Here is a 26,942-nt window from a genome sequence, read left to right on the forward strand (position 1 = left end):
AGTTCTCTTAGCCTTTCTTGCAGAGATGACCTGCATCTGGGGAAATAGTTGCTGATTGGTGGGGATGGAGGGCATGTGTTGGGCTCTGAGGGGGTAGGGGAAGGACTCCCTGGTGGCAAGGTTAGCGTTTTCTGACACATCAGAGAATTAGGAGCAAAGGGTGAAATGATTTTTCTAAAACCAGACAAAAAGTCAGCAACAGTTGGTACCATTGCATTCATCATAATTCTTGTTTACATTTCTCTGGAGAAGAGCTGAGACTTTCTAATTGAATTTCTTACTCCCACAAGCTGATGAGAGATGCTCTAGGCTGCCAGACAGAACTGTAGGAAATCTGGACTCAGGCTAGGAAGGCAAGCCCATCATTCATTTCCCCTATCAAGGGATCTAGATCTCCTGTCATTCAATGTTGCTTCTATCCGCAGTCTGAGATACTAAGAAAACAAGCATTGATAAAATAAGAGAGGAGACCTATGCAGACCAATAAAGATAATGTGCCATGAACTGAGAAATGTGATTAATCCAGTCCAATTTTAAAGCTGTTTTTAAAATGTCTTTGTAATATTTCAACATGTAGATAAAATCAGAGACTAATAAAGTGAACCCCTGTGGACATACTTCCCAGATATATCAGTCAGGACAGAATTTGTTGTGCTGTGATAGCAAACACCCCCAAATCTCAGTGACTGAAAGGAACAAAAGTTCATTTCTCACCCATCTACCTGTCCTTCACAGGTTACCTGGAGACATCATGCCTGCTTAGGGCCTGAGGCTTTGCCCCTAGGCTACCATGTTGGGTAACACTTTAGTGCGCAGGTTCATGAGACCAGAAATGTTAAGTCACTTCCACTCCAGTTCATTGGCCAAAGGCTCCAGGCCACCCCTAACTTCAAAGTGAATGGAAAATGCAATCTCACCATGGGCCTGGAAGGCAGAGAGCCAGAAATATTTTGTAGACAGCATTAATGATGGCCACATCAGCTTTAGCAAATATTAGCATATTGTCTTATTTGCTTCAGGTCTTTTTACTTCAAAGAAAGTAAATATTAGAGACACAACTGAGTTTCCCTCCGTACTCTTCCCCACCCCATTCTCCTCCCACATTTCCCAGGCTGAAGCATCATTTTGAATTCAGTGTTAAATCATCTTTCTGCATGGTTTTATATTTTTTACTATATTTATTGCATTTTTATGTATCCATAAACATTATAAACTATTATTATGCTGAGCCAGCTTTGAATATAGGTATGTGTGTGTGTACATGTACATTATCATAATCTTCTGCAATGGGTATGTCTCCCCTAGCATTGCAATTATGAGATTTGTATCTATGTGGACACGCACTGTATTGTACTCCATTGTATAACTATAATACCATTTAGTCATCCAGTCTCTTGACGGGCATGCTGCAGCAAACGTCTTCACGCATGTCTCCTTGTGCTCACACACAAGACTCCTACACAAAAAGCCTAGGAGTAGAATTTCTGGACGTGACCACCTACAACTTTACTAGTAACTGCCAAATTGCTCTCCAAAGTACTTGTATCAATTTACAATCCCACTGTCAGTGAATGAGGCTCCATGACTTAGCATCTTTGCCAGCACCTGGCATTGGCTGACATAAATTTTTGCTGATCTGGTGGGTGTGTATGGTATCACATTACTATTTTAATTGGCATTTCTTTGATTAATAGTGAGAGTAAGCATCTTTCTGTATTTTTATTGACCTTCCAGAGTTCCTCTCTGCAAATCGATAGTTTATATTCTTTGCCCATTTCCCTCCATGTGTTGTTTATCTTTTTCTAATTAATCTTAGAGATTTCTCTACATGTTATAGTCACTGTGAATATCTTCTCCCAGACTATGGTTTGTTTTTCCCTTTGTTCTCGTGGCCTTTTGTTGTATAGAAGTTAATTTTTAATGTAGCAGCCAAGATTACCCATTTTTTTATGGTTTCTATTTGTATGTGTATGTTTCTGAAAGAAATCTTTATCTTAAAGTCATGAAGAATTTTTCTATACTTTCATCTTGTATTTTAAACGTATGCTTTTTGTTTTTAGTTCCTTAATCTACCTGGAGTTGATCTAGGGTAGAAATCTAATTTTGTATTTTCCATATGGGTAACAGTTGCTCCTTAGACTCATTGATTAAATAGATGCACACTGATTTGTGACATTTCTGCCTTGTATTGTCTCCAAGGATGGGTGAGCCAGTGGCGGGGCTCTCTATTCTGCTCCATTGGTGTATCTTTCTGCCCAAACAATAGTGTCTTCATTACTAAATATTTTGATAATAAGTCTTGATATCTGGTAGGGCAAGTTTTACCCTGTACTTTTTCAAAATTGCTTCTCCATTATTCTTGGCTCTTTTCTCTTCCAAATCACTTTTGGGATCAGATTGTCTAGTTCCAAATGAAACAAAACACCCTGTTGGACTTCGATTAAAATTCCACAGATGAATTTGACATCCTTATGATTTTGAATGTTCCTATTTATTCATTTCACTTTGTATGACATGTTATTATGATTCCAGACTCTCCATAAGACCCCTCATTTCCTCCTTCGCACCCTTCTCTAACCTTTCTCACTTTGATTCAAACATTGCTGCTGCTGCTAAGTTGCTTCAGTCGTGTCCGACTCTGGGCGACCCCATAGACGGCAGCCCACCAGGCTCCCCGGTCCCTGGGATTCTCCAGGCGAGAACACTGGAGTGGGTTGCATTTCCTTGCTTACTTCTTATTTCTTATTGCAGCTTCATGATTTGCACTTGAAGTTCTTACCTCCTTCGAAGGTCTCCTAATTCTTCCAACTTTTCCTGGTGTGCAAAAGGTAAAACCCATACACAAAATGACAAGAGGCAAAGGAAAGGGTTCCAGTAGTCTCGTATGAGGAAACATAAGAGCATAATTCTATACAGGGGGTGCACAATAACCTCTTCTGAGCTTCAGGAGGAAGTATGCAGAGTGGGAAAGAAGCCATTCTGCTGAGCTGAGTTTGAGTCCCAAGTCTATCGTTTACCAACTTCAATTTTGGGCAAATGACTTAACCTTACTTGGCCTGTTTTCCCTTCTGTCACATAGGGATGAAAGTATTAATTATCTCATAGCATTATTACAAGAAATAAATAATGAATGTAAAGTACTTGGGACAGTGCCTGGTTTATTGTGTGTTATCTATGGTTGTCATTACTAAGACAGAATTTCCATGGCACACTAGGAGTGTAGTCAGTTTGAATATTCAACCTAGATAATGTCAGAGAAACTCAATAATCTTAACGCTAGATAAATAACTTACTGGTTAGGCTTGTTTCTTCTCATTAAGTAGATATTTACCATCCACATCGCTGCGGGTTTAATCACTAGTGGTCCTCAGTGGTGCCGGTTTAGTGTTAACCATGTTGCAAATTTCAAAGAATCATTGAATTCAGGGTTGGATGGTGCCCAAGAAAATCAAATCCAATTTCTTACCTCATGCACTTGAAACCTCTTAAAGCTATAGAAAAGGAAGACATTTATGAAAGAAGATTAGAAAAGCAGGAATACTAAGAGGGCATCAGATCTACTTAAAAACTAAAACTGAAGAGGACTTTCCTGGTGGTCCAATGGTGAAGAATCCTCCTGCCAATGCAGGGGACATGGATTCTATCTCTGGTCTGGGAAGATCCTACATGCCTTGGAGCAACTGAATCCATGCGCCACAACTACTGAAGTCCACGCCTACAGCCAGTGCTCTGCAACAAGAGAAGCCTCTGCAATGAGAAGCCTGAATTTCACAACTACAGAAAGCCTGCGTGCAGCAGTGAAGACCCAGTGTAGCCAAAAAAAGGAAAAAGTTTTCTGAGGTTGGCCACTGAGAGAAGTTGAAAGTAAGGGCATGGTTCTAGAGAGCTGATAGCCTTGGTCTGAAAGAAAGAATCTCATTCAGAAAAATGTCTGTGCCTGGGAAACCAAGGGCATATTCTCAAGAGTCCACACTGTTGCCTAACTGGGTTACTTGAAGGGCTTGGAACAACCCTCTGCTCTCTTCCTGCTACCGGGCTGCCGAGAGACCTGGTATTTCTACCTTTTGTGTTAAGACTTTGGGTCTCCTATGGAAATAAAATATATTCGTCTAGTCAAGGCTATGGTTTTTCCAGTGGTCATGTATGGATGTGAAAGTTGGACTGTGAAGAAAGCTGAGTGCTGAAGAATTGATGCTTTTGAACTGTGGTGTTGGAGAAGACTCTTGAGAGAGTCCCTTGGACTGCAAGGAGATCCAACCAGTCCATTCTAAAGGAGATCAGTCCTTGGTGTTCTTTGGAAGGACTGATGCTAAAGCTGAAACTCCAATACTTTGGCCACCTCATGCGAAGAGTTGACTCATTGGAAAAGACTCTGATGCTGGGAGGGATTGGGGGCAGGAGGAGAAGGGGACGACAGAGGATGAGATGGCTGAATGGCATCACTGACTCGATGGACATGAGTCTGAGTGATCTCCGGGAGTTGGTGATGGACAGGGAGGCCTGGCGTGCTGCGATTCATGGGGTCGCAAAGAGTTGGACACTACTGAGTGACTGAACTGAACTGATGAGGAGTAAGCCCATATCATCCAAGGAACTCTTAGATTGAATTCCTCAGCTTAGGCCTACCTGAGAGCAGGTCATAAGGTATATACATAGCAAAGACACTTCTTCTGGGCAGAGGGGAAAGAAAATGCTCAGAATGTGGGACCCTCTTACAAGCAGGGAAGGCTAGAATGGAAACTCAATGAAACCAGAGCAGGAGACTGCGAGGGGATGGAGTTAGTCAGGGTTAGGGGTGTGAGTGAAGGTGTGGAAGGGGAGGGTGAAGAGTGATTGGAATCATCCACCTGGAGTTGGCTCTAGCTCTCAGAAGTTTCAAATGATCTGAAAAGCCACAGACCTGCAGGGAGTGTTGCTCCTCTCCAAGGAAGCAGGGTTATATTAAGAACTATGTAGCACCATGTGGGCGCTCCCTTCAGAACGCAGGCTCCAGGGTCAGAGATTTTTACATGCACTATGCTATGTCCTTGAGGACAGCAGCACCCTGTTTACAGACACTTAAACATCTCTTTTCCTTACTCCCCTGGAAGCTGGATAGGATAGTGACATTATCCCCAAATTATGAAAAAGAAAACTGAGGATCAAAGAGGAGGGCAGTTTGCCATAGGTCCCCCAGCTGGACAGGAAGGACTCAGAGCAGCAACCCATTGGGATCCCCGTGGCTGTCAGAAAGGAGCTCTGGGTCAAGTGGAGAGCTACTTGAAGATATGGCTGACTCTTATCCCAGGTCATTATCTTAGAGCGTGACTGGGCTGTGCTGGGTGCTGCAGGTGTTTCCTCCCAGAGGGAGGGGTCTGCTAAAGGGGCTGCCACCCTGTAGAGGTGATACAGCTGGGTGTGGGCACACCGTGTCACGAGGCTTGGTTGCTGCCCTGGCCCCACAGCAGCTCCTACTCCAATCCTGCGGCCACTGCCACTCCTCTATTCTCTAAATTCATTCATTCATTCAACTCACAGTGAGCACAGATGCAGTAAGAATACTGAGGCAAAACAGGCCCCTATCACTGCCTTTCACAGTGTCGGGGAGGGAAGCAGTGTCTAAACAGACAAGGGCAGCAAAACGTTGACTTAATTTTCAGAAAGGGAGGACACTGTTGTGGTTCATATCACAGGCTTTGAAGCCAGAATGGGAAAATGAATTAAGGGGAGAGGATAAATTTGAAAGTATAATAACTGAGAATTTTGTATAAATAAAAAGCTTCTGTTGAAATGATTCAGTGTATCTAAACAAGATAGATGAAAAGGAAATTTAAGAATATTTACAACAAGGAAAATTCTCAGAGTATTTATAAACAGAAAATAGATGAAATAAAAAGGAAAAAGAATCAGAATAACATGAAGCTGCAGTAACGAAAATGGATATAAGAAAACAATGAAGTAATATTTTAAATGTTGATGGAAAAAGACTTCAAACCTAGAGCTTTATATCCAATGAAGCTATCATTTAAATGCAAGTTTAAAAGATACAATTAAAATAAAATAATATCAAGTATATAATTATGAGGATAGTTTATACCCAAACCCTTTTTGAAACATTCTTAGAGCTAATTTTTCAATGCAGGAAACTAGAAAAAAAGCTCCAAAATAAACCTAGAAGAAGAAGGAGGAGGAGAGGAAAAGAAAACATACATATACAGTCAGCAAAAACAAGACCAGGAGTTGACTGTGGCTCAGATCATGAACTCCTTATTGCCAAAGTCAGACTTAAATTGAAGAAAGTAGGGAAAAGCACTAGACCATTCAGGTATGACCTAAATCAAATCCCTTATGATTATACAGTGGAAGTGAGAAATAGATTTAAGGGCCTAGATCTGATAGGTAGAGTGTCTGATGAACTATGGAATGAGGTTTGTGACATTGTACAGGAGACAGGGATCAAGACCATCCCCATGGAAAAGAAATGCAAAAAAGCAAAATGGCTGTCTGGGGAGGCCTTACAAATAGCTGTGAAAAGAAGAGAAGCAAAAAGCAAAGGAGAAAAGGAAAGATATAAACATCTGAATGCAGAGTTCCAAAGAATAGCAAGAAGAGATAAGAAAGCCTTCTTCAGTGATCAATGCAAAGAAATAGAGAAAAACAACAGAATGGGAAAGATTAGAGATCTCTTCAAGAAAATGAGAGATACCAAGGGAACATTTCATGCAAAGATGGCTCGATAAAGGACAGAAATGGTATGGACCTAACAGAAGCAGAAGATATTAAGAAGAGGTGGCAAGAATACACAGAAGAACTGTACAAAAAAGATCTTCATGACCCAGATAATCACGATGGTGTGATCACTGACCTAGAGCCAGACATCCTGGAATGTGAAGTCAAATGGGCCTTAGGAAGCATCACTACGAACAAAGCTAGTGGAGGTGATGGAATTCCAGTGGAGCTATTTCAAATCCTGAAAGATGATGCTGTGAAAGTGCTACACTCAATATGCCAGCAAATTTGGAAAACTCAGCAGTGGCCACAGGACTGGAAAAGGTCAATTTTCATTCCAATCCCAAAGAAAGGCAATGCTGAAGAATGTTGCTACCGCACAATTGTACTCACCTCACATGCTAGTAAAGTAATGCTCAAAATTCTCCAAGCCAGGCTTCAGCAATATGTGAACCGTGAACTTCCTGATGTTCTAGCTTGTTTTAGAAAAGGCAGAGGAGCCAGAGATCAAATTGCCAACATCCGCTGGATCATGGAAAAAGCAAGAGAGTTCCAGAAAAACATCTATTTCTGCTTTATTGACTATGCCAAAGTTTTTGACTGTGTGGATCACAATAAACTGTGGAAAATTCTGAAAGAGATGGGAATACCAGACCACCTGATCTGCCTCTTGAGAAATTTGTATGCAGGTCAGGAAGCAACAGTTAGAACTGGACATGGAACAACAGACTGGTTCCAAATAGGAAAAGGAGTATGTCAAGGCTGTATATTGTCACCCTGCTTATTTAAGTTCTATGCAGAGTACATCATGAGAAACACTGGACTGGAAGAAGCACAAGCTGGAATCAAGATTGCCAGGAGAAATATCAATCACCTCAGATATGCAGATGACACCACCCTTATGGCAGAAAGTGAAGAGGAACTAAAAAGCCTCTTGATGGAAGTGAAAGTGGAGAGTGAAAAAGTTGGCTTAAAGCTCAACATTCAGAAAACGAAGATCATGGCATCCGGTCCCATACTTCATGGGAAATAGATGGGGAAACAGTGGAAACAGTGTCAGACTTTATTTTTGGGGGCTCCAAAATCACTGCAGATGGTGACTGCAGCCATGAAATTAAAAGACGCTTACTCCTTGGAAGGAAAGTTATGACCAACCTAGATAGCATATTCAAAAGCAGAGACATTCCTTTGCCAACAAACGTTTGTCTAGTCAAGGCTATTGGTTTTCCTGTGGTCATGTATGGATGTGAGAGTTGGACTGTGAAGAAGGCTAAGCACAGAAGAATTGATGCTTTTGAACTGTGGTGTTGGAGAAGACTCTTGAGAGTCCCTTGGACTGTAAGGAGGTCCAACCAGTCCATTCTGAAGGAGATCAGCCCTGGGATTTCTTTGGAAGGAATGATGCTAAAGCTGAAACTCCAGTACTTTGGCCACCTCATGCGAAGAGTTGATTCATTGGAAAAGACTCTGATGCTGGGAGGGATTGGGGGCAGGAGGAGAAGGGGACGACAGAGGATGAGATGGCTGGATGGCATCACTGACTCGATGGACATGGGTCTGAGTGAACTCCGGGAGTTGGTGATGGACAGGGGGGCCTGGCGTGCTGCGATTCATGGGGTCGCAGAGAGTCGGGCATGACTGAGCAACTGAACTGAACTGAATGTCAGAAATATGTTAAACAAAGAGTGCAGAAACAACAAGACATAAAACAAGCTGGTTTTTTTAAAAGGTTATAAAATATACAAACAATATGTAACAAAATTAGCAAAGGAAAGAAAGAGAAGATATAAATATGCAATTAATACCGAAAGAAGCATGAACACGAAAAATTTTGGATTAACAATGTCATGAAGAATTATAATTTGGAGACATTAAAATTGATACAATTTTGGAAAAATATGAAATTCTAAAATTGCAACAATAATAAATAGCAAACTGAATTGTCAAGGGTTAATTAAGAATTACAATATAACCAAAGATGTCCCCTATTCCTGAAAAGCCCTAGGCTCCAATGATTTTAGAGATAAGCTCTATCCACTTGTAAGAATGAGATAATACTGATATATACAAATTGTTCCAGAAAATAGAAGTCAGTTTCTCCTTTGCTATAACATAGGTCTAACTTTCATAGCAAAGTCAGATAAAGATGGTAAAAACAAACAAAAAACTATATATAGCTATTTCATGTTGGAATATAGATATGAAATTCTAAATAAAATATTAGCTAACTTTATCCAACAGTATATTTATAAAGTTATGTCCAAAGTAAGGTTTATTTTTAGAATATGGGAAAGTATGGTGTGAGAAAAAACTATTAATGTAATTTTTACCATTAATGTGCTGAAGAAGAAAATTCCCATGATTATCTCAATAAATGTTCTTTAAAATATTTGAACTTTTAATTTTGAAAAGCATTTATATCAAATAAACACTTCTGAATTTTTTAAGGTCTCTCACAAAGTTAGAATAAATGTATATTTTCTCAACTTGATGAGGACTATATATTAAATATCTGGGGCTTCCCTGGTGGGCCAGATGGTGAAGAATCTACCTGCAATGCAGGAGACCCAGGTTATAGGTGTTACATGAAGAAACTTAGATTCATCCCCACAACCAAGGGTGGCTATGATAACTATTATGGTTCAGCTGAGTACTAGAGACTTAGCCAAAGCATTTATCAGAAGAATGAAAAAGAGCTATAGGAAGGAAAGAGAGAGAATGATGACCAATCACATTGAAAATCCACCATGTTATTAGAACTAATAAGACAGCTCAGCAAGTTTGCTTGATAAAGCTATCACAAATATCTTTCTCCTACATCACCAAAAATTGTACTAAAATAGAAAATATATGAGAAGTATACTGTTTTCTTCAGAATAACCAAAACAATGATGGAGTCTTTGAGTATCATTCTTACAAAAAAGCATCACACCTTTAAAGAGAAAAAAAAATTAAACAAAAAAATTTAAACCTACAGAACAGGAGAAAATATTTGCAAATCATATATTTGATAAGGGGCTGGACAGGACTGATGTGACTTAGCAGCAGCAGCAGCAGCAGCAGCAGAACACCAAAGTGTAAAGAGTTCATACAACTCAATGGCAAAAACAAACAGAAAAGCCATTCTTTTTTTTTTCTTTTCTTTCTTTTTTTTTTTTTAAAGACATCTTTCTAAAGAAGACACATAAATGGCCAACAGGTGAAAAGGCACTCAACATCACTAATCATCAAGGAAAGGTGGTGGTTTAGACACTAAGTCGTGTCCGACTTTTGCGACCCCATGGACCGTAGCCTGCCAGGTTCATCTGTCCATGGGATTTCCCCAGGTAAGAATACTGGAGTGGGTTGCCATTTCCTTCTCCAGGGGATCTTCCCAACCCAGGGATTGAATCTGGGTCTCCTGCATTGCAGGCAGACTCTTTACTGACTGAGCTATGAGGGAAGCCCCAATCGTCAAGGAAATTCATATCAAAACAACAAGAAGATATTACCTCACTCTTGTTAGAATGACTATCCTCCAAAAGGCAAAAGATAGCAAGTACTGGCAAAGGTGTAAAGAAAAAGATATCATTTTGTACTATTGGCAAGCTTGTTAATTGGTGCGGCCACTATGGAAATTCCTCAAAAAAATTAAAAATTGAACTACCATATGGTCCCAACGACCCCACTTCTAGGTATATACCCAAAGGAAATGGAAATAGGTTTTCAAAAAGAAATCTGCATTCTCATGTTCCTTTCAGTATTTTATTCAAAATAGCCAAATTGAAAACCATCTAAGTGTCTATCAACAGATGAATGGATAGAGAAGATGTGATACAGATATAATTTCACATCTTCTCTATCCATTTGTATGTGAAATACATATCTATGAACGCTGCTTGGCCATAAGAAGGAGGGACAGCCTGTCATTTGTGACAATATGGATAGGACTTGGGGGCATCATGCTAAGTGACTAACAAGTCAGACGGAGGAAGACAAATACTGTATATCCCTTGTGTGTGGAATATGAAAAGCTGAACTCATGGAAATAGACTATAGTGGCGGTTACCAGGGCTGGGGTGCGGGAAATGGGGAAACGTTGCTTGAAGAGCACAAACTTCTGGTAATAATATGAAACAGTTCTGCGGATCTAATATACAGTGTGGTGATTCTGGTTGAGAATACTGTATTATATACTTGAAAGTTGCCAAGAGGGTAGAACTTGAATGTTCTCACCACAAAAAAGAGATGGTAATTATGTGACATGATGCCGGTGTTAGCACTGTGGTGGTCATTCTCAGTACACAAGTATATCAAATCAACACCACTGTATACCTTAAAAACTTAGACCATTATATGTCAATTATACCTCAATAGTTCTGGAGGAAGGGCAGAAAATTGCATGTGCATAGAAATCATATGGGGAATCTTGTTAAAATGCAGAGCTAATTCAGCAGACCTTGATATGCCTGAGATTCTGCATTTCTAACAAGCTCCCAGCTTCTAGATGGCAATGCTTCTGGTCTAGGGACCACATTTTGAGTAGTAATGCGATAGGTCTGTGTATTCCACTAGGTAGTCACATGAGGCTATTTAAATTTTAATTTAAATTAATTAAAATTAACTTTTAGCTCGTCAATCACAGAAGCCACATTGCAGCTGCTTAAATAGCCGCACATTGCTAGTGGCTACCATATTGGACAGCACAGCAGTATAAAACATCTCCATTATCGTGGAAAGATCTACTGGACACCGCGGTTCCAGCATTCAACTATTAAGTGGTATGTGAAACTTATAAAAGGATCAAGATCAAAGCAAGAGCTAAGTGATTTACTGTCAGCCTTGTGAGGAGTTCACTCGGACTTTAGGTGATGGTGAGGACTGACTAACGTGGCTGACTGTGGACATCACCATTACCAGTGTGGATGCAGGACTCATAAGCATATATAGCAAATAAGCAAATAATATAAAACGAGCAGGGAAATATCTCCAAGGTGATAAAGTTGAGAATAGTACAAAATAAATTAGAAGCCAGTAAAAATAAAGCAAATTAAGTAGGCACAAGTAGCAGGTAATACAATTAGGGATGCCAGAAGCAGGGAATGAGTAAAGCATATACATAGAAATGGGAAATGACTAGGAATGTTAAAAAAAAAAAAAACAAACCCATAGTTAGAGTCCATGAGTTGTGAACAATACTAACAAAAAATGCTTGTTTTAATAACATCATAAATACCGTATTAGAAATGTTTCTGACTCAAGCCTACAAATGAATGAATGAATGACTCAATCAATCAATGAAAGAACCAATCAACCAAATTGGATGTGGTGCCCATTTAGAGGGTAAGAAGAGTGTTGAACGGGAACACAAATTGGGGATGATGAGAAAATTAAATCAAATAAAACAAGAGAAGGTCTTTGCCTAGCTTGACAATGATAATGTACACAAGTTGAGAATGATGGTCTTTATGTCTATGCTGTTTTTGTTGTTCTGTCACTAAGTTGCGTCAGACTCCTTTGCGACTCCATGGACCGTAGCCTTCCAGGATCCTCTGTTCGTGGGATTTCCCAGGCAAAAATACTGGAGTGGGTTGCCAGTTTCCTTCTCTAGAGGATACTCCCTACTCAGGGATTGTACTGTGTCTCCTGCATTGGCAGGCGGATTCTTTACCACTGAGCCATCTGGGAATACCAGGAGTTTAAAAAGAGGGAGAGCAGACGGAGAGAGATGGAAGATCTCTGTTGTTAGAATCACTGGCACAAGGTGGTATCTTTAGGGCCATAAGACCAGATTCTGAGTTTGGGTTTTTTGGTTGTTGTTTAACCACTACATTGCTTTGGGCAAATCATTAAGCTGGCTGAGAATCTCTTTATCTTAAAAAATGGGAATTAAACCGTATCTGTCCTATTGACTTCTCAGGACTGTTGGCATGATGAACAATGAGACAGGAGGTTGTGCTCCTGGAAAGAACTGTACAGTGCTGTTACCGTGACAAGTGCCGGGTTGGGGGTGAGCAGCTATGGGGCCCTTGGTCTGCTGTACTCAGCCTGACCAGCAGCATTTCAGTTCTGAGCTGTCTGGCTGGGAGGGGACTCTGCCCAGCACCCTTGGGGCTGAGGGATTTGGGCCACATCATTGAACCCAGCTGCTACCTGGGAGGTTCGGGGCCCTCCTCTGAGGACACAGGACCCCAGGGGATAGGCAGCCCTTGCGAAGCGTGCCAACTGGAGAGCAGTGTCCTGAGGTCAGAGGGACGCGAACCAGAGAATGGGGGCAGTGGCATCCCCTCCTCTGCCTACCACCTCATGCCAGCCCCACATCCCTCACCCACCTCCCACCACAGGTGTCAACCTGGCCTCCTTGTCAACAGCTCACGTGCTAGTGAGAGACTAGAAGAAGCTAAACGCAGGTCACGAAGTGGTTTTTAGAGGCTTCCTGAAAGCACATTAAAAGTAGCCAACACCCTATTCATTGTTCAAATAGTCCTGCCCCGTTCCTTCAAACCCACCTCCACTAACCTGCCAGCACATGAAACAGTTTCCTGGATGCTTTGGCTGATTGTCCTAATACTCCTACGAGGCGGTTGTCATCTTCTTTTCATGGATGCATAGGCAGGCATCCAGAAGGAAAGTGACACTAGATAGACACAGACCCAAATCTTGGATTGTTCGCATTAGAATCCTGCTCGTGTTCCAATGTCTTTTGCTGCTGCAGGCCTGTTTCCTTCTGGGTGCAGGGGACCAGAGTGGGGATGGATTTTCTTTCAGTGCCCCTGGCTCCCAGATGCCATCTGAAATTACAGCAGTCCACATTGGCGCTTTCCTGCTCTTTCTTCGGGTGCCCTCTCAGCGAAAAATTCTTACCAGGCGCCCGTGGGCGTTCAAGGATGTAAGCATCTAGAATGGCAGGCTTCTGCCCTCTGCTGGCGACTCATGGCATTGCCTTGAGCTAACCACCATTCCATTTCACCAAATCCGTTTCTTTGAGATCATTTTCTTTCTTGAATAAATACTCTGGGATTTTTCCAGCTCTTACTGTGTCTGAATAGAATAGAGATCATGATATCATACTGTAAACATCAGACTAAAAGTTAGGAAACCTGGGTTTGAACTGCTTGTCTTTTGTAGGATATTGGGCAAATCTTTCAGTTTTTTTAAACCTCAGTTTCCTTATTTGTAAACTCTGGTGCTGCAGAAGACTCTTGAGAGTCCCGTGGTCAGCAAGGAGATCAAACGAGACAATCCTAAAGGAAACCAGTCCTGAATATTCACTGGAAGGACTGATGCTGAAGCTGAAACTCCAATACTTTGGCCACCTGATGCAAAGAGCCAACTCATTGGAAAAGACCCTGATGCTGGGAAAGATTGAGGGCAGGAGAAAAAGGGGACGACAGAGGATGAGATGGTTGGATGGCATCATCGACTCGATGGACATGAGTTTGAGCAAACTCTGAGAGATAGTAAAGGACAGGGAAGCCTGGCATGCTGCAGTCCATGGAGTGGCAAAGAGTTGGACGTTAGTTAGCGACTGAACAAGAACAACAATAAAAGGGGAATAACATTTGTCCCCTGGAGAGACTGTGAGGGCTGAAGTATAGGAAAAACTTGAGGGTCACAGAATGAGATTCAAGGCAAGTCCCAGTTCATGTTTGTTCATGCTCATTGCCATGCAAGCTGTCCCTGCTCCTCTGCTTGTGTAGAGCTGGAAGGAAGCTAAACTCAGGTCCTGAAGTGGTTTTCAGAGGCTCCCTGAAAGGCACATTAAAAGTAGCCAACACCCTATTCATTGTTCAAATAGTCCTGCCCCCAAACCTCACCGCATATCCTCACAAAAGTTTTCCAATGCGGAAACTCAGCATCTTAAGAAGCAGCCCATTTCCTCTTTGGCCAGCTCTGCCTGGAAGCAAACTCTTTCGTTTGTGGGAGAGGACCTCACGAGACCATAATGATCATACTTGCTAAGGCCCAGGAGTGAAGTCAAGGGGAATGCTTGGGGCATATGCTACTTTCTGCCAAAATCCATTTGCTTTACTCTTCAGTGGATTAATTTAAGCTAGAGGTTGCCTGGTTTTGCATTTATTAAAATATCCCATTCTTGAATTCCTCTATATTGGAGTGACTTTTGGAAGAGTAGACTCCCTATTTTACAACACAAGAGTTTTTGAGTGGGTCTTTTGGCCATTCATAGCACCATACAGAAGCCAGCCCAGTTCATTAACACCTGCAGCATAGGAGTCAGAACAACTATTGGTGAAAGGTTATTTGGGGACAGGTAAGCCTGGATGGGGTGAGGAACATAGAGCAGTGAGGGGATCAGGGGAGGCCATCTGGGAAGAAGGGCACTCAAACCTGGAGGTTGGGCACTATTCAGAAAAACAGGTAGAGAAAGCAACTTGAATTTCTTGACAGTTTCTGCTGATACGCATCTCACACTCTTTGCCACTTGTGGGCAGGTTTTGCATTCCTGCATTAAGAAATCATCCAGTTTGGACGACTACACACCTCAGCCTCCCAGAGCCCTGCGCACTCACCCCAGAACTCAGATATGATTGCCAAGCGTCTGCCCTGTAGCTCATTGTGTTCCTACTTAATCCATCTTCTATTCCTTCTGAGGGGAAGGGAGAGGCAGAGTAACAACGATGGAAGAGAAACATACAGGCTTGCCTGTTTCTTCTTCATCTTTTATTTGTATATTACAGACAACATTTCCCTGTTTCAATGTTTGTGGGGCCTCCAGATAAAACTATTTCTGTATGCTTTATCTCCCTTGCTAGACTGTGGGTGCCTTGAAAGTAGGAACTAGGACTGATTTACTCATATATGTGAAGCCTCACACAGTGCCTGGAACTCGGCTGCTGTACAGAAATGTGTGCTGAATTTAAATGAACGGCAAGTCACCTAAAGAGTTTAAAGGTGGAAGCTTGACATCGTTTAGGCTAGTAGCTCTCAAACCTGGATGTGCATTACAATCACTCTTTGAGCTTTAAAAATAATTAGGACCCTACTTCCTCCTTAGACCAATTAAACTAGAATCTCTGAGAGCAAGATTTTCACAGTTAAATGACCAGAAAAGAGCTTATCACCTGATGGCATGCTGTAGTGATTTTTTCTATGAAACCAAGATCACTTTCTAATGCACAATGAATATCCATTGTATTGTTTGTTTTACCATATAATGCATTTTCTTAAAGTTGAGCCTATGTGCTCTAAATACATAGAACATGAATTTTTATATAAGCAACTAGCAAATACAGAAAGAGAAAGGTAATTTTCACTAGGTATTCAGAGACTTGCCCATTCATGGAATAGCAAAGGCGAATAACCCAAAGGATAGAAAGGAGCGAGAGAAGAAAGACCCCACTTCCCCATAAGAGTCTTTGTGTGACCTATGGGGACAGATTCTGGTCCAAAGACACCTTTTTTGGAAATGTGTATATCTGAACACCCTGTTTATACAGAGCAGAACTGATAAGAATCTAGCGTGGGTTTTAACTACATTAAAGTGTCTGCTGAGAGGAGCTTGCTTGGTCAGCACTTGCCCATACAACTCCAGCTGCATGAAGATGGCAAGGAGGTTTTTATAGGTCACATAACTTCAGGACTGAAGCAAGGTAAGAGACAGGCAGAACATTAATGTCTTTCTCTGAGCATGGTCCTGGAACCACAGTATGGACTTCCCTCATCCAGGTGCTTGTTAGACCTACTGAATCTGAATCTACATCGTAGCAAGATTCCTGGATGGTGTACAAATATACCGAAAGTTAAAAACACTGCCTTTAAGAGTGCTCCCCGCAGCCCTCATCTGATGTTTGCTGTTTTAGTCGCTCAGTAATGTCCAAGTCTTTTGCGACCCCATGGACTGTAGCCCACCAGGCTCCTCTGTCCATGGGATTCTCCAGGCAAGAATACTGGAGTAGGTTGCCATGCCCTCCTGCAGGGGATCTTCCAGACGCAGGGATCGAACCCATGCCACGTCTCCTGCAGCTCCTGCATTATAGAAGGACTCTTTACCACCGAGTCACTGGGGAACCCCTCTATCTGGGGACCAAGTCTGTCTGGGAAGCAGGAAAGGGATGTAGAGTTTTGAGCTTTCTTTCTAGCGTTCTGGTCAAGTTGTTTCTCTGAGAGAAAAGCCAGAACATTGTAATCAAGCAGCCAGCATGCACGGAGGGGGTGAAACATGATGCAGGGTGGGAGGTGTTCAGAGAGGGAGGGGATTTGCTTTCAACTTAAGTCTCCCAGAAATCCTCACGATCCATACCTGGATGGCATCCCCATCAGGGTTTCCAGGAGAGATGGCAGAGGCAAACCTCATGAATGTTACAACTGTCTTTAGTGAGCTGCCCTGTGGGCCAAGCCTGATACCAGGTCCTGCACAAGCATTATCCTGTTGCTCTGAACAGCTCTACAAGCAGGCAGTCCCCTGTTGTACCGACGAGGAAAGCTGAAGCTCAGAGGGCAGGAGTATCATCCTTATATTCAAAGAATTAACACACAGCAGAGCTTGATGAGACCCCAAGGTCTCTGGTTTTCTCCCTACTGTACCTGCCTCTGTATCCAATTCTAGTCCCAGCCCTTTAATAATTAGCCCTGCAACCTTAAGCAAGGCCTTCTGTTTCTCTTGGCCTTGATGTGCTCATTTGTAAAAATGGGGATTAATAGGCCTCCCTTGTGTTGTAAAGTGCCTGGCAAAGAGCAAATCCCCAGTGGATACTAGTTTTCTTCCTTTTAAAATGAAGGGATGGCTTTAGCACTGAGCCATAAGTCATGGAGGTTTAAGCCTGACCACCCACAGGCAGGGCCACCATCTCAGATGGAAAGGCTCCTCTGGTTCCCACGTGAACCAGCATTTTTGTTCCCCTTCACCACCACACCTAGCTTGATGCTCTGCTTGCTCTTTTCTTCCACGGTAGCCGTGGGACCTCCAACCAGACAGGCTCACCTTGACCCAGAGGCAGTTCCCTTTACCCTGTTCTCAGTTCTGGCCAAGAGCAAACCTCAGATGCAATTGGCCTTGGCATCATCGAATCCTCAGCCTCTGCTGGCACTCCCGGCCAGGAGGGCTGCAATGAGGAGGGTGCTGAGGAACAGAGCTAGAACTGTTCCTGTGCTCTGCATCTCCTCTCCACCCTGCACCCCGTCTCCACCGTCAGAACACATATCAGTGCAGCAATTCAGTACCGAAGGACCCCGAGCCAGAGTCCCCCGGCATCCTGAACAGGGTGCTCTCTGTTGCCTGGGATAGTGCCTTAATTACTCAAGAATCAGAGGTGGCTATCACTGAGCCACTCTTCATTCCTTACCAAAAAGTCCCAGGCAAACAATGTAACTAGGAAGCATTTCTGACTTGGGGGTTGAAAGTACGAAGAAATTCCTTCTTGGGATAGTTTTTCTAAATATTTGGGTTATCGTTTCTTTGGGGGACAAATGTTGGTGCTCTTTAACCAATAATTCCAGGTTCCTGAAGACATATTCCGGGATAGGAACTAAGATGTATATAGATGTTCAAGACATTTCACTATCACTAAAGATAGTGAAAAACTGAAAATAGCATAAATGTTCAACAATAGGGAAAAGGTTAAATAAATTATGCTAAGCTTTATGATGGACACAGATACCTATTAAAAGTGATGTTTTCCAAGAATTTTATAGAAGAAACATGTTAAGGGAAAAACAAGTAAGATTCAGAACTGTATAAACAAGTTAATTATAATTATGAAATTAAAAATATAGATGTGTGTGTATAATATGTAACAGAAAAACATATAAAAGACAAAATCCTAAATGTTAACAGTTACTTCTGTGGATTATTTATGGCTTTATTTGGGCTTCCTTGGTAGCTCAGAAAGACTCTGCCTGCAATGCAGGGAACCCTGGTTCGATCCCTGGGTTGGGAAGATCCTCTAGAGAAGGAAATGGCGATCTACTCTAGTATTCTTGCCAAAAATCCTGTGGACAGAGGAGCTTGGTGGGCTATGGAGCCCATGGAGTCGCAAAGGGTCCGACAGGGCTGAGCGACTAACATGTTCACTTTCTTATTTGTTTGTTTATTTCCTTCTGCAGTTGACTCCCTGCCTGAGAACTGAGTGGAGAAACAGCTCCTGCCGCCCCGGATGGCTTTTCCCTGTTGCATGTTGCCTTCTGTGTCCTTTACCCGAATGCTCATGGGTCAGGGCAGTTTGGTTATGGTGTATCCCCTGCTCTGAGGTCTCTGACTCCTGTTGTCCCGGGGGCTCCAAGAAGAGGCGGCTAAGCGAGCTGCTGCTGGCTGCACGAGTGGGGCCTAGTGTCCAGGATTCTCTGTGATCTACGTAGAGCCGCAGTTTTCCCTTCACCCATTCCAAGAGCAGCTGCTGAGAATCTTGATGTACAAATCCATCTTGGTGTGGGTTTAAATGCACAAAGGCCTAGGTTTCTGCAGACCAAGAGTCTGAAATCTATACCCTGCTGTGCTTAAAGCAGGTATAGAATAGCAGCGAGGTGGGTGCCCTGTGCCAGAACTATGAGCGGCTTTTCTCAGAGTCCCAGCAAGTGAACGGCTCCATTCTACCCCCTCACCCCACCACTTACAAATATTTATTGAATGTAAGGGGTGGAAGTGACCTTAGAAAATAGTAACTCTCCATCTGAGACATGGAAACAGACCTAGAGAGGTGCGGTGACCTGCCCAAAGCCACGTGGGTGGGAATTTGTCATTTTAGCCAGCTGCCAACTGAATACTTCCCTAAGTGGGGAATTCCTGAGATAGCTTGGAGGCAGGGACTCCCTGCACCTTGGAAAGGAAACTTCAGGAGGCCAGATAATCCCTATCTCAGCCCGGGCAGGTGGGGGCCGGGCTCATCACCCATGGAGATTACTCCAGTGTTGCTGCCATGTGGCTGAGAGGTGTGAGATGAGGCTGGGCCAGGCAGCAGCAGCACAGTCCCCAGGCCGTGGGGCCCACGGAGTTAGTGGTGAGCGTCCATCAGGGATAGTGTCCTAAGCAGGCTCTTCCTGGGGCAGGTGTCACCTGCATCTCACCCACCTGGGCCAGATTCTCTAGCTCCCCATTGGTTCTCTGAGCTGCCTTCTTCCTGCTGTAGAAGTCTCTTAACTCTGCTGTAACAAATCACCACCTTGTGACTTAAAACAACATAAACTCGTTATAATTCTGGAGGTCAGAAGTCTGAAACAGGTCTATGTGTATGTATGTGTGTTCAGTCATGTCCAACTCTTTGCAACCGCATGGACTGTAGCCCACCAGGTTTCTCTATCCATGGGATTTCCCAGGCAAGAATACTGGAGTGGTTTGCTATTTCCTACTCCAGGGGAATCTTCTTGATGCAGGGATTGAACCCGTGACTCTTGAGTCTCCTGCGTTGCAGGCCGATTCTTTACCTCTTGACAAGCCAACAGGTCCAGGGAATAAAATCAAGGTGTTGGCAAGGCTGGTTCCTTCTGCATTAGGCTTTTTTTTTTTTTTTTTTTAACTTTTTGGCCACCTTGCATGGCATGTGGGATCTGTTTCTCTATCAGGCCTTGAACCCTCACCCCCTGCTTTGGAAGCGCAGAGTCTTAACTGCTGGATCACAAGCAGGGAACTCCCGGGCTGGTCCCTTCTGAGGCTCTCAGGGAAAATCCATTTCCCTGCCTTTTCCCGCTTCTGGATCATGCCTTTTCCTGAATACCTTGATTCATGTCCTCCCTCTAGCCATCTTCAAAGCCAGCAGAGGAGTATCCTCAAATCTCTCTCTGACTTCCCCTGCCAATGTCACATCTCTTCCTCTGACTCTGACTTTCCTGCTTCTCTCCTGTAAGGACTCTTGCGATTGCATCAGGCCTACCCAAATAACTGAGGGGTATGCTCCCAACTCAAGATCCTTGATTTACTCACATCTGCAAACTTCCTTCTACCAGGTAAGACAACATATTGACAGGACCAAGAGATTAGGACATGAACATCTCTGAGTACCATTATTCTGCTGACCATGCTCTCCAATAATTCCCACTCTGTTACAGAAAACCAAGAACAGTTTCAATGGTTTACAACCGAAACCTGTGATTGGCACAGTCACAAAACTTGCAAGTGTTTTAGCTTGGTAGAGCTGGAATATGCTTTCTTTGAAGAAAACAAGACCTACAGAGATTCAGCTCAATGTACAGAGAGTCTTTCCCACCCAATATCTTGCAGACCTGTTTGGCTCCCAAAATCTTGAGTCATTCCAGCTGGAAAGGGAATTTTCTTGCCCAGTGTGTAACCACAGAGCAGGCATGAGATCAGGGTTTCTGGTAAAGAAGCATCCTCAGGAATCTTCCCTGGTGGTCTGGTGGTTAAGGATCTGCCATTCAACACAGAAGATGCAGGTTTGATCCGTGGTCGAGGAACTAAGATCCCACATGCCAAGGAGCAACTAAGCTGTAATTAGAGAGCCTGCATGCTGCAACTAAGACCCGAAGCTGCTAAATAAATTCATATTTTAAAAAGAAAGAGAAAAAACACGGAAACTATCCTGAGGAATGAGAGAATAGGGGTGCACGGTTACACTCTGCCATTGACGTCATCAGGGTCTAAGGCAATGGAGGCTGCAGAAGGCAGGATTTCTCTACCATGTCCAGGCAGGCAGTTACAAATGCAGATTCCAGGGCCCACCCCAGACCTATTGAGTCAGACTCTTTCATGTGTGAGGTTGGAAATCTGAATTTTATACTCTGCCCAAATGTTTCCTCTGCACTCTAAAGTTTAAGAAGCCCAATGGAGAAGAGTTGGCCTTCCTTTACCCTCACTACTTGATCAAATCTGTTCTGTATCTCTGACATCAATGCCCTTTGGAGGACATGCTTATCTCTTGCTTTTTCCCATCACCTGGGCTCCTTCCCCTGGAATGGGTTGACATCTGAAGGTTGGACTTCCAGGCTGGTTGCCTGCCTTCCAGAGATTCTGGGCAGGCCACCCGTGCCAGCCCTGACAGAGGACAGCTGGTGGCAGCTGCAGCCTGAGATGTTCTGGGGCAGGAAGGGAGTATGTGTCTGACCATGACCCTCCCCATACCTGTAATCAGGTCCATGGGACTGTTCCTCCAATGAGACCTCCTGGGCAGAAGATGGCAGTGGTTGCCAGACAGGAGTGGGGAGGGGCAGGCAGGCAAGGCCTGGGGCCCCAGGGGCCAGAGAAGAGCATCCTTGGGAGGCAGCAAGGGGAAGGACCATGAATGAAACTAGGATCCACTGTCTCGTCACACTTCACTCAAAAATGCAAATTCAGAGGGAGAATTATTAAGAATTTCATGACAGCAACTGCAGAGCACTAAACCAAGAGTGGGGAAGTCGCCTTGTGAGTGTGGAACCCTGTGTGGCTGCACAGGCCACATGTCCATTACGCTGGCCCTGTGCAGGGGACCTTACCTGTAGCTCTCACTTCCATCCCCACCAACTAGTCATTAACAACGGTCAATGCCCAGTGAAGAGGGAACAGAAGACATGAAGCGGAAAATCAGTGCCGACGCTCATAGAGGAGGCAAAGCTGAGGGAAGCCAGTGCAGACACAGGGAAAGGGAGGCAGAGACAAGACTACATGTGACAGCCACCGGGGGAAAAAAGAGGTGTATTTTTTTTACTGAATATCTTTCACACAGGCTAAATGATGTCCTGTTGTTGTTGTTTTAACAAAAAGCTCTATTTTGATTTTCTGTCCCAGAAGACTGTCATTTGACATTCAAAACTACATCAGCACCATAAAAATTAATCTGTGGATGCTTGTTAGTAAACAGTTTGGGGGAACTGTAAAAATATTTTGCACTGGTGAACATTTTTTTATAAGCTTAGTCTAAATAAGGTTATCCACAAGAATACAACATTTGTGATGTTCCCTTGGTTTTAAATGTCAAGTTAAAAAATAGTTCTCTTTTGTTAAGCGTCTATATTTACAAAGCACTGTTTTCCTTGTGTTGTTTACAAATGCCTTGTTATGTGATTCTTGTGTCAGCGCTGTGAGTTAAGGGTCAGGGCGCTAATGGCTCTGAGTGCCTGCAGTCCTGTGGATGCTTATCCTAGAAAGTGCACTCCAGCTTGGCTTTAGGTTCAAGTTTTGGGACTTAACCTATCTGCCCTTGGTGTCTTAATCTGTGAAATGGGAACAGCTTAATCTCACATATGCTATCATTGGGCACTATGCTAGATGGGTGTGTGTTGGAACCGTGGTGTGATGGCTGTTCAAATGGCAGCTCTCCATTAAGTTCTTTAAATTCTCCCCTAAATCCTATGCAGGAGGTATGATTATCTCTGTGAGTGCAAGGAGAGGAAGGGACCCGGGGAGCAGAACATCAAGAGCTGCCCCACTCAAAGCCTGAGTTGTCTCCACTACTCCACACCCTCAGTAACCCTGGCAGGTGCTAATGTCCCCACTTCAGACGTGGGAACTGAGCTGCAGAGAGTGTAAGTGATAGGCTCAGGGGCCCTATCACTTATGCATACAGGGAAAGGGGTCATCTTTAGACTCTGCCAGAGACTAAGAAATGCATGTGAAACAGACATTGAGAACAGACTTGTGGTTGTCAAGGGGGAGGGGGAGGGATGGATTGGGAGTTTAGGGTTAGCAGATACAAACTATTATATATAGAATGGATAAACAAGGTCCTATTGTAGAACACAGAGAACTATATTTACTATCCTGTCATAAATCACAATGGAAAATAATATGAAAAAGAATGGTATACATATATATTTATATATATATATATATATGCTATATATACACACACACATATGTATTCACTATATAGATAACTGAATTAGTTTGCTGTACAATAGAAATTAACATAACATTGTAGATCAAGTAAAAGAAAGTAGCAAGACACAAAAATGAAATGCATGTGAAATGCTTAGCACAGCTCCAAAATGATAAGGAGGAGGCAGGAAAGGTGGGCGGAGGGGAGTAGGCAACACCCCTCTGCCACAGCGGCCTCCCTCCCTCTGGTTTCACCACCTTTAAGACACAGGGTATCATTGGTGGGGAGGGATATTGTGACATTTCCCCTCCCTCAACTCTGGGTCGTGCTTTGTCATCCAGTCCCACGGCCACAGCCCTGGAATGACTGACCCCTTAACCCCCAGCAGGATGTTCTGCCACCATCCAGGCACTTGCACTTCAGGGTGAAGGGGACACACAGCTCTGCTAAAAATAAGATCATGCTCCTATTTCAGTGGGCGTGCTCCTGCTAAAGAGCGCCCCCTGCTGGCCCCTCATCAATCAACACACAGAGAAAGCACATTTCCTGTTCTTTCTTTCTTAAAATATGTATTTATTTGACTGTGCCAGGACTTAGCAAGTGAGATCTTTAATTCAGGCATGCTAACTCTTTGATATGGCATGTGGGATCTAGTTCCCTGACCAGGGGTCAAACCCCAGCCCCCTGCATTGGGAGCGTGGAGTCTTAGCCACTGGACAACCAGGGAAGTCCCTCACCTTTGTGTTTTCAAGCTAACAAGTGAGGAAGGCAGCCAGCATGTTTCTTTTCCTATACCTGGACTCAGTGTTATCCCACCCACTGGCCACTGCTAACAGGAAACACTTTAGTGACTAGAGACAGGAGAACTGGGAGAGGCATTTTTCAATTTGTCAAGAGATGAGCACTGGCTTCTCCCTCTCTCTCTCATTTTTTCAAATAGACTATATGTTTTAGAGCAGTTTAAGGTTCATGGCAAAATTGAGTGAAAAGTACAGTGAGTTCCCATATCCCCTATGGCCCCCATACGCTCAAAATTCCCCCACATCAGCCTACCTGCCCCCACCCCCAGTGTGATATGTTTGTTACAATCAATGAACCTACACTGACACCTCATGTTCACTCAGAGTCCATAGTTTGCATTAGGGATCACTCTTGATTCTGTATACTCTGTAGGTTTGGAAAAATGTATAATGACATGTAACCATCATTATGATATCACACAGCATTTTCACTGCCTTAAAAGCCCTCTATACTCAGATTATTCAGCCTTCCCTCCCCTCTAACCCCTGGCAACCACTGATCTTTTTACTGTCTTCATCATTTTGCCTTTTCCAGAATGCCATACAGTATGTAGCCTTTCCAGATTGACTTCTTTTACTCAGTAATGGCAATAGGTCTCCTTTATGTCTTCACCCTCTACTTTTAAGGATACCAATCACTTTGGACTTCGGGACCACCCTAATCCTGTATGACCTCACTTTAACTTGATTACATCTGCAAAGATTCTGTTTCCCAATAAGGCCACATTCATAGGTTTCAGAGGTTAAGACTTGAACATACCTTTTAAGGGAACAGAATCCAACCTGTAGCACCATGTTGTCCCCACTGTATCAGCTGAAACATGACTAAAATGTCAAATGCTTCACTCGGGAGTTATTTGTTCTCAGTTCTGTTTGAAGATTTCACACTACGGCAGAAAGAAGAGTGTTATAGGCGTACTGTAATTTATTCAGCCATTCCCTGGCAAATGGGCTGTATTTGATTTATTGATCACTTGTTCTTGAGGAAAAGTGGCTGAGAATTCTCTGCCCTTACTGACAAATTATGCTGCCCTCATTTCCCACCCTCCCCGTCTCTGCCCCTCAGGTGTCCACACGAACCGGCTGGTACTCGGAGTTCTCAGTTCTCCTATTGAATTGGAATCCACGTGGTTCTCAATATGTCATCTTAACGGGATCCAAGGCTTTTAAACATGGAATCCAGACTTTCTGGGTTGTTTCCAGAGGAGATGGCTTTTTACTTAATGACATCAACCCCACTAATCCTGTCTGAAATCTAATCAATACATCAGACAACGGAAGAAAATGCTGTTCCGTGAATGAAACAGAACAAATTTTCCCCAGTGAGATGTGCCTCCTCTTGATCAGGAGCCCTGAAATGTGGGAGGACCAATCTCCAGGGGCCTTAATGAGCTGATGAAGGAGGTGAAGGAGGTGGTCCTTGCTGGGAGGGGCAGGAGAGCCTGTCCTGGGAGCTGGCCCTCCCTCTGAACTGATGTCACTCTGCCTGGGGATGGTCCCTCCCAGTGCCCCCAAGTCTTTAGCTGCATTAAGAGAGCAGCATCTGAGTTGACTGTTGAAAAAATTTTTTTTTAAATATCCAACAAATTAGAGCTGGTTTTTCTTCTATTTGCAAGGAAAGTAGTCTAGAGAAAGGGTTGCAGACTACAAAAACATCATCTGTTTTTGTAAATAGTTTTTTTTTTTTTTTGAACACAGGTACATCCATCGTTTACTTCTTTTTATTTATTTATTTATTTATTTTTATTTATTTATTTTTTTAATTTTATTTTATTTTTAAACTTTACATAACTGTATTAGTTTTGCCAAATATCAAAATGAATCCGCCACAGGTATACATGTGTTCCCCATCCTGAACCCTCCTCCCTCCTCCCTCCCCATTCCATCCCTCTGGGTCGTCCCAGTGCACCATTTATGGCTGTGCTGGGTCTTCGTAGCTTCACACAGGCTTTCTCTAGTTGGGGCAAGCGGCGGCTCCTCTTCACCACAGTGTGCGGGTAACTTATTTACAAAAACAAACACCTAACTTAAGTAGATCCAGAAAGTGATATATGCCCTTATTAAAGAAAAATTTATGGAACCAAAGAGTACAAAATAACAACCTCTCCTTCAGCCCAAAGGAAACTACTGTTGATAGTGGCTTGTGTTTCTTCCAGAAGTTTTCTACGCAAAAGCATACGCAAATGGAATCAAGCTATACCAACAGTTCTGAGCCTTAGTTTTAGTTAAAAATATGTAACACACACTAAACTGTTTCCACATGGTCCAGATTCTGAGCAGTGTCCTGATCAAAAAAATATCCCCAACAACCAAAAGTTAATTAAAAATGAACTCCAGTTCATAATTGTATTTTTTGAACCACGTGAAGGATTTGTCTTAGAAAATCCTGCTTTTTTTTTTTTTCTCTTCTCCTATATCTTGGTTCACACTCCTGAACTATCCTGAATTTCATTCCTCAAAATTCCATGAAAAATTTCTCCCTCACTGTGAGTCCTGGTTCCTATTCTCTTTTTCATGGTCCTTCTTTTCTCTTACAAAGGAAAAGCTCATAGAAACCTCCCTGGCCAGACAAGACTCCTGAGAGCTTCAGAAAGGGGAAGAAACTAAGTCTTCTTTAGAGGGGGGAGGGCCCAGCCTGGTGAGAGGACAGCAACAACCAACAGTGAGGCATCAGGCACTGTGGGTTCCCTGCATTTAAATCTCACACCAACCCTATGAGCTGGGTGATGCTCTCATTCACATTTTACCACTG

General features: G+C 43.1%; 1 protein-coding gene across 1 annotated transcript in view; it reads right to left on the reverse strand.

Annotated features, from left to right (window-relative positions):
* The window catches only part of LBH (LBH regulator of WNT signaling pathway), a 68,930-nt gene extending 43,558 nt beyond the window's left edge, over positions 1 to 25,372 (reverse strand). Inside the window, exons 1-2 of the mRNA XM_055540601.1 lie at positions 25,271 to 25,372; positions 24,951 to 25,077 (exon numbers count right to left, since the gene is read on the reverse strand). Of these exons, the coding sequence (XP_055396576.1) occupies positions 24,951 to 24,985 (35 nt within the window). The 5' untranslated portion in view covers positions 24,986 to 25,077; positions 25,271 to 25,372. The remainder of the gene's footprint in view (positions 1 to 24,950; positions 25,078 to 25,270) is intronic.
* Positions 25,373 to 26,942: the final 1,570 nt, after the last annotated feature.

This window comes from Bubalus kerabau, chromosome 11 (genome assembly GCF_029407905.1).
Source record: "Bubalus kerabau isolate K-KA32 ecotype Philippines breed swamp buffalo chromosome 11, PCC_UOA_SB_1v2, whole genome shotgun sequence".
Lineage (NCBI taxonomy): Eukaryota > Metazoa > Chordata > Mammalia > Artiodactyla > Bovidae > Bubalus > Bubalus kerabau.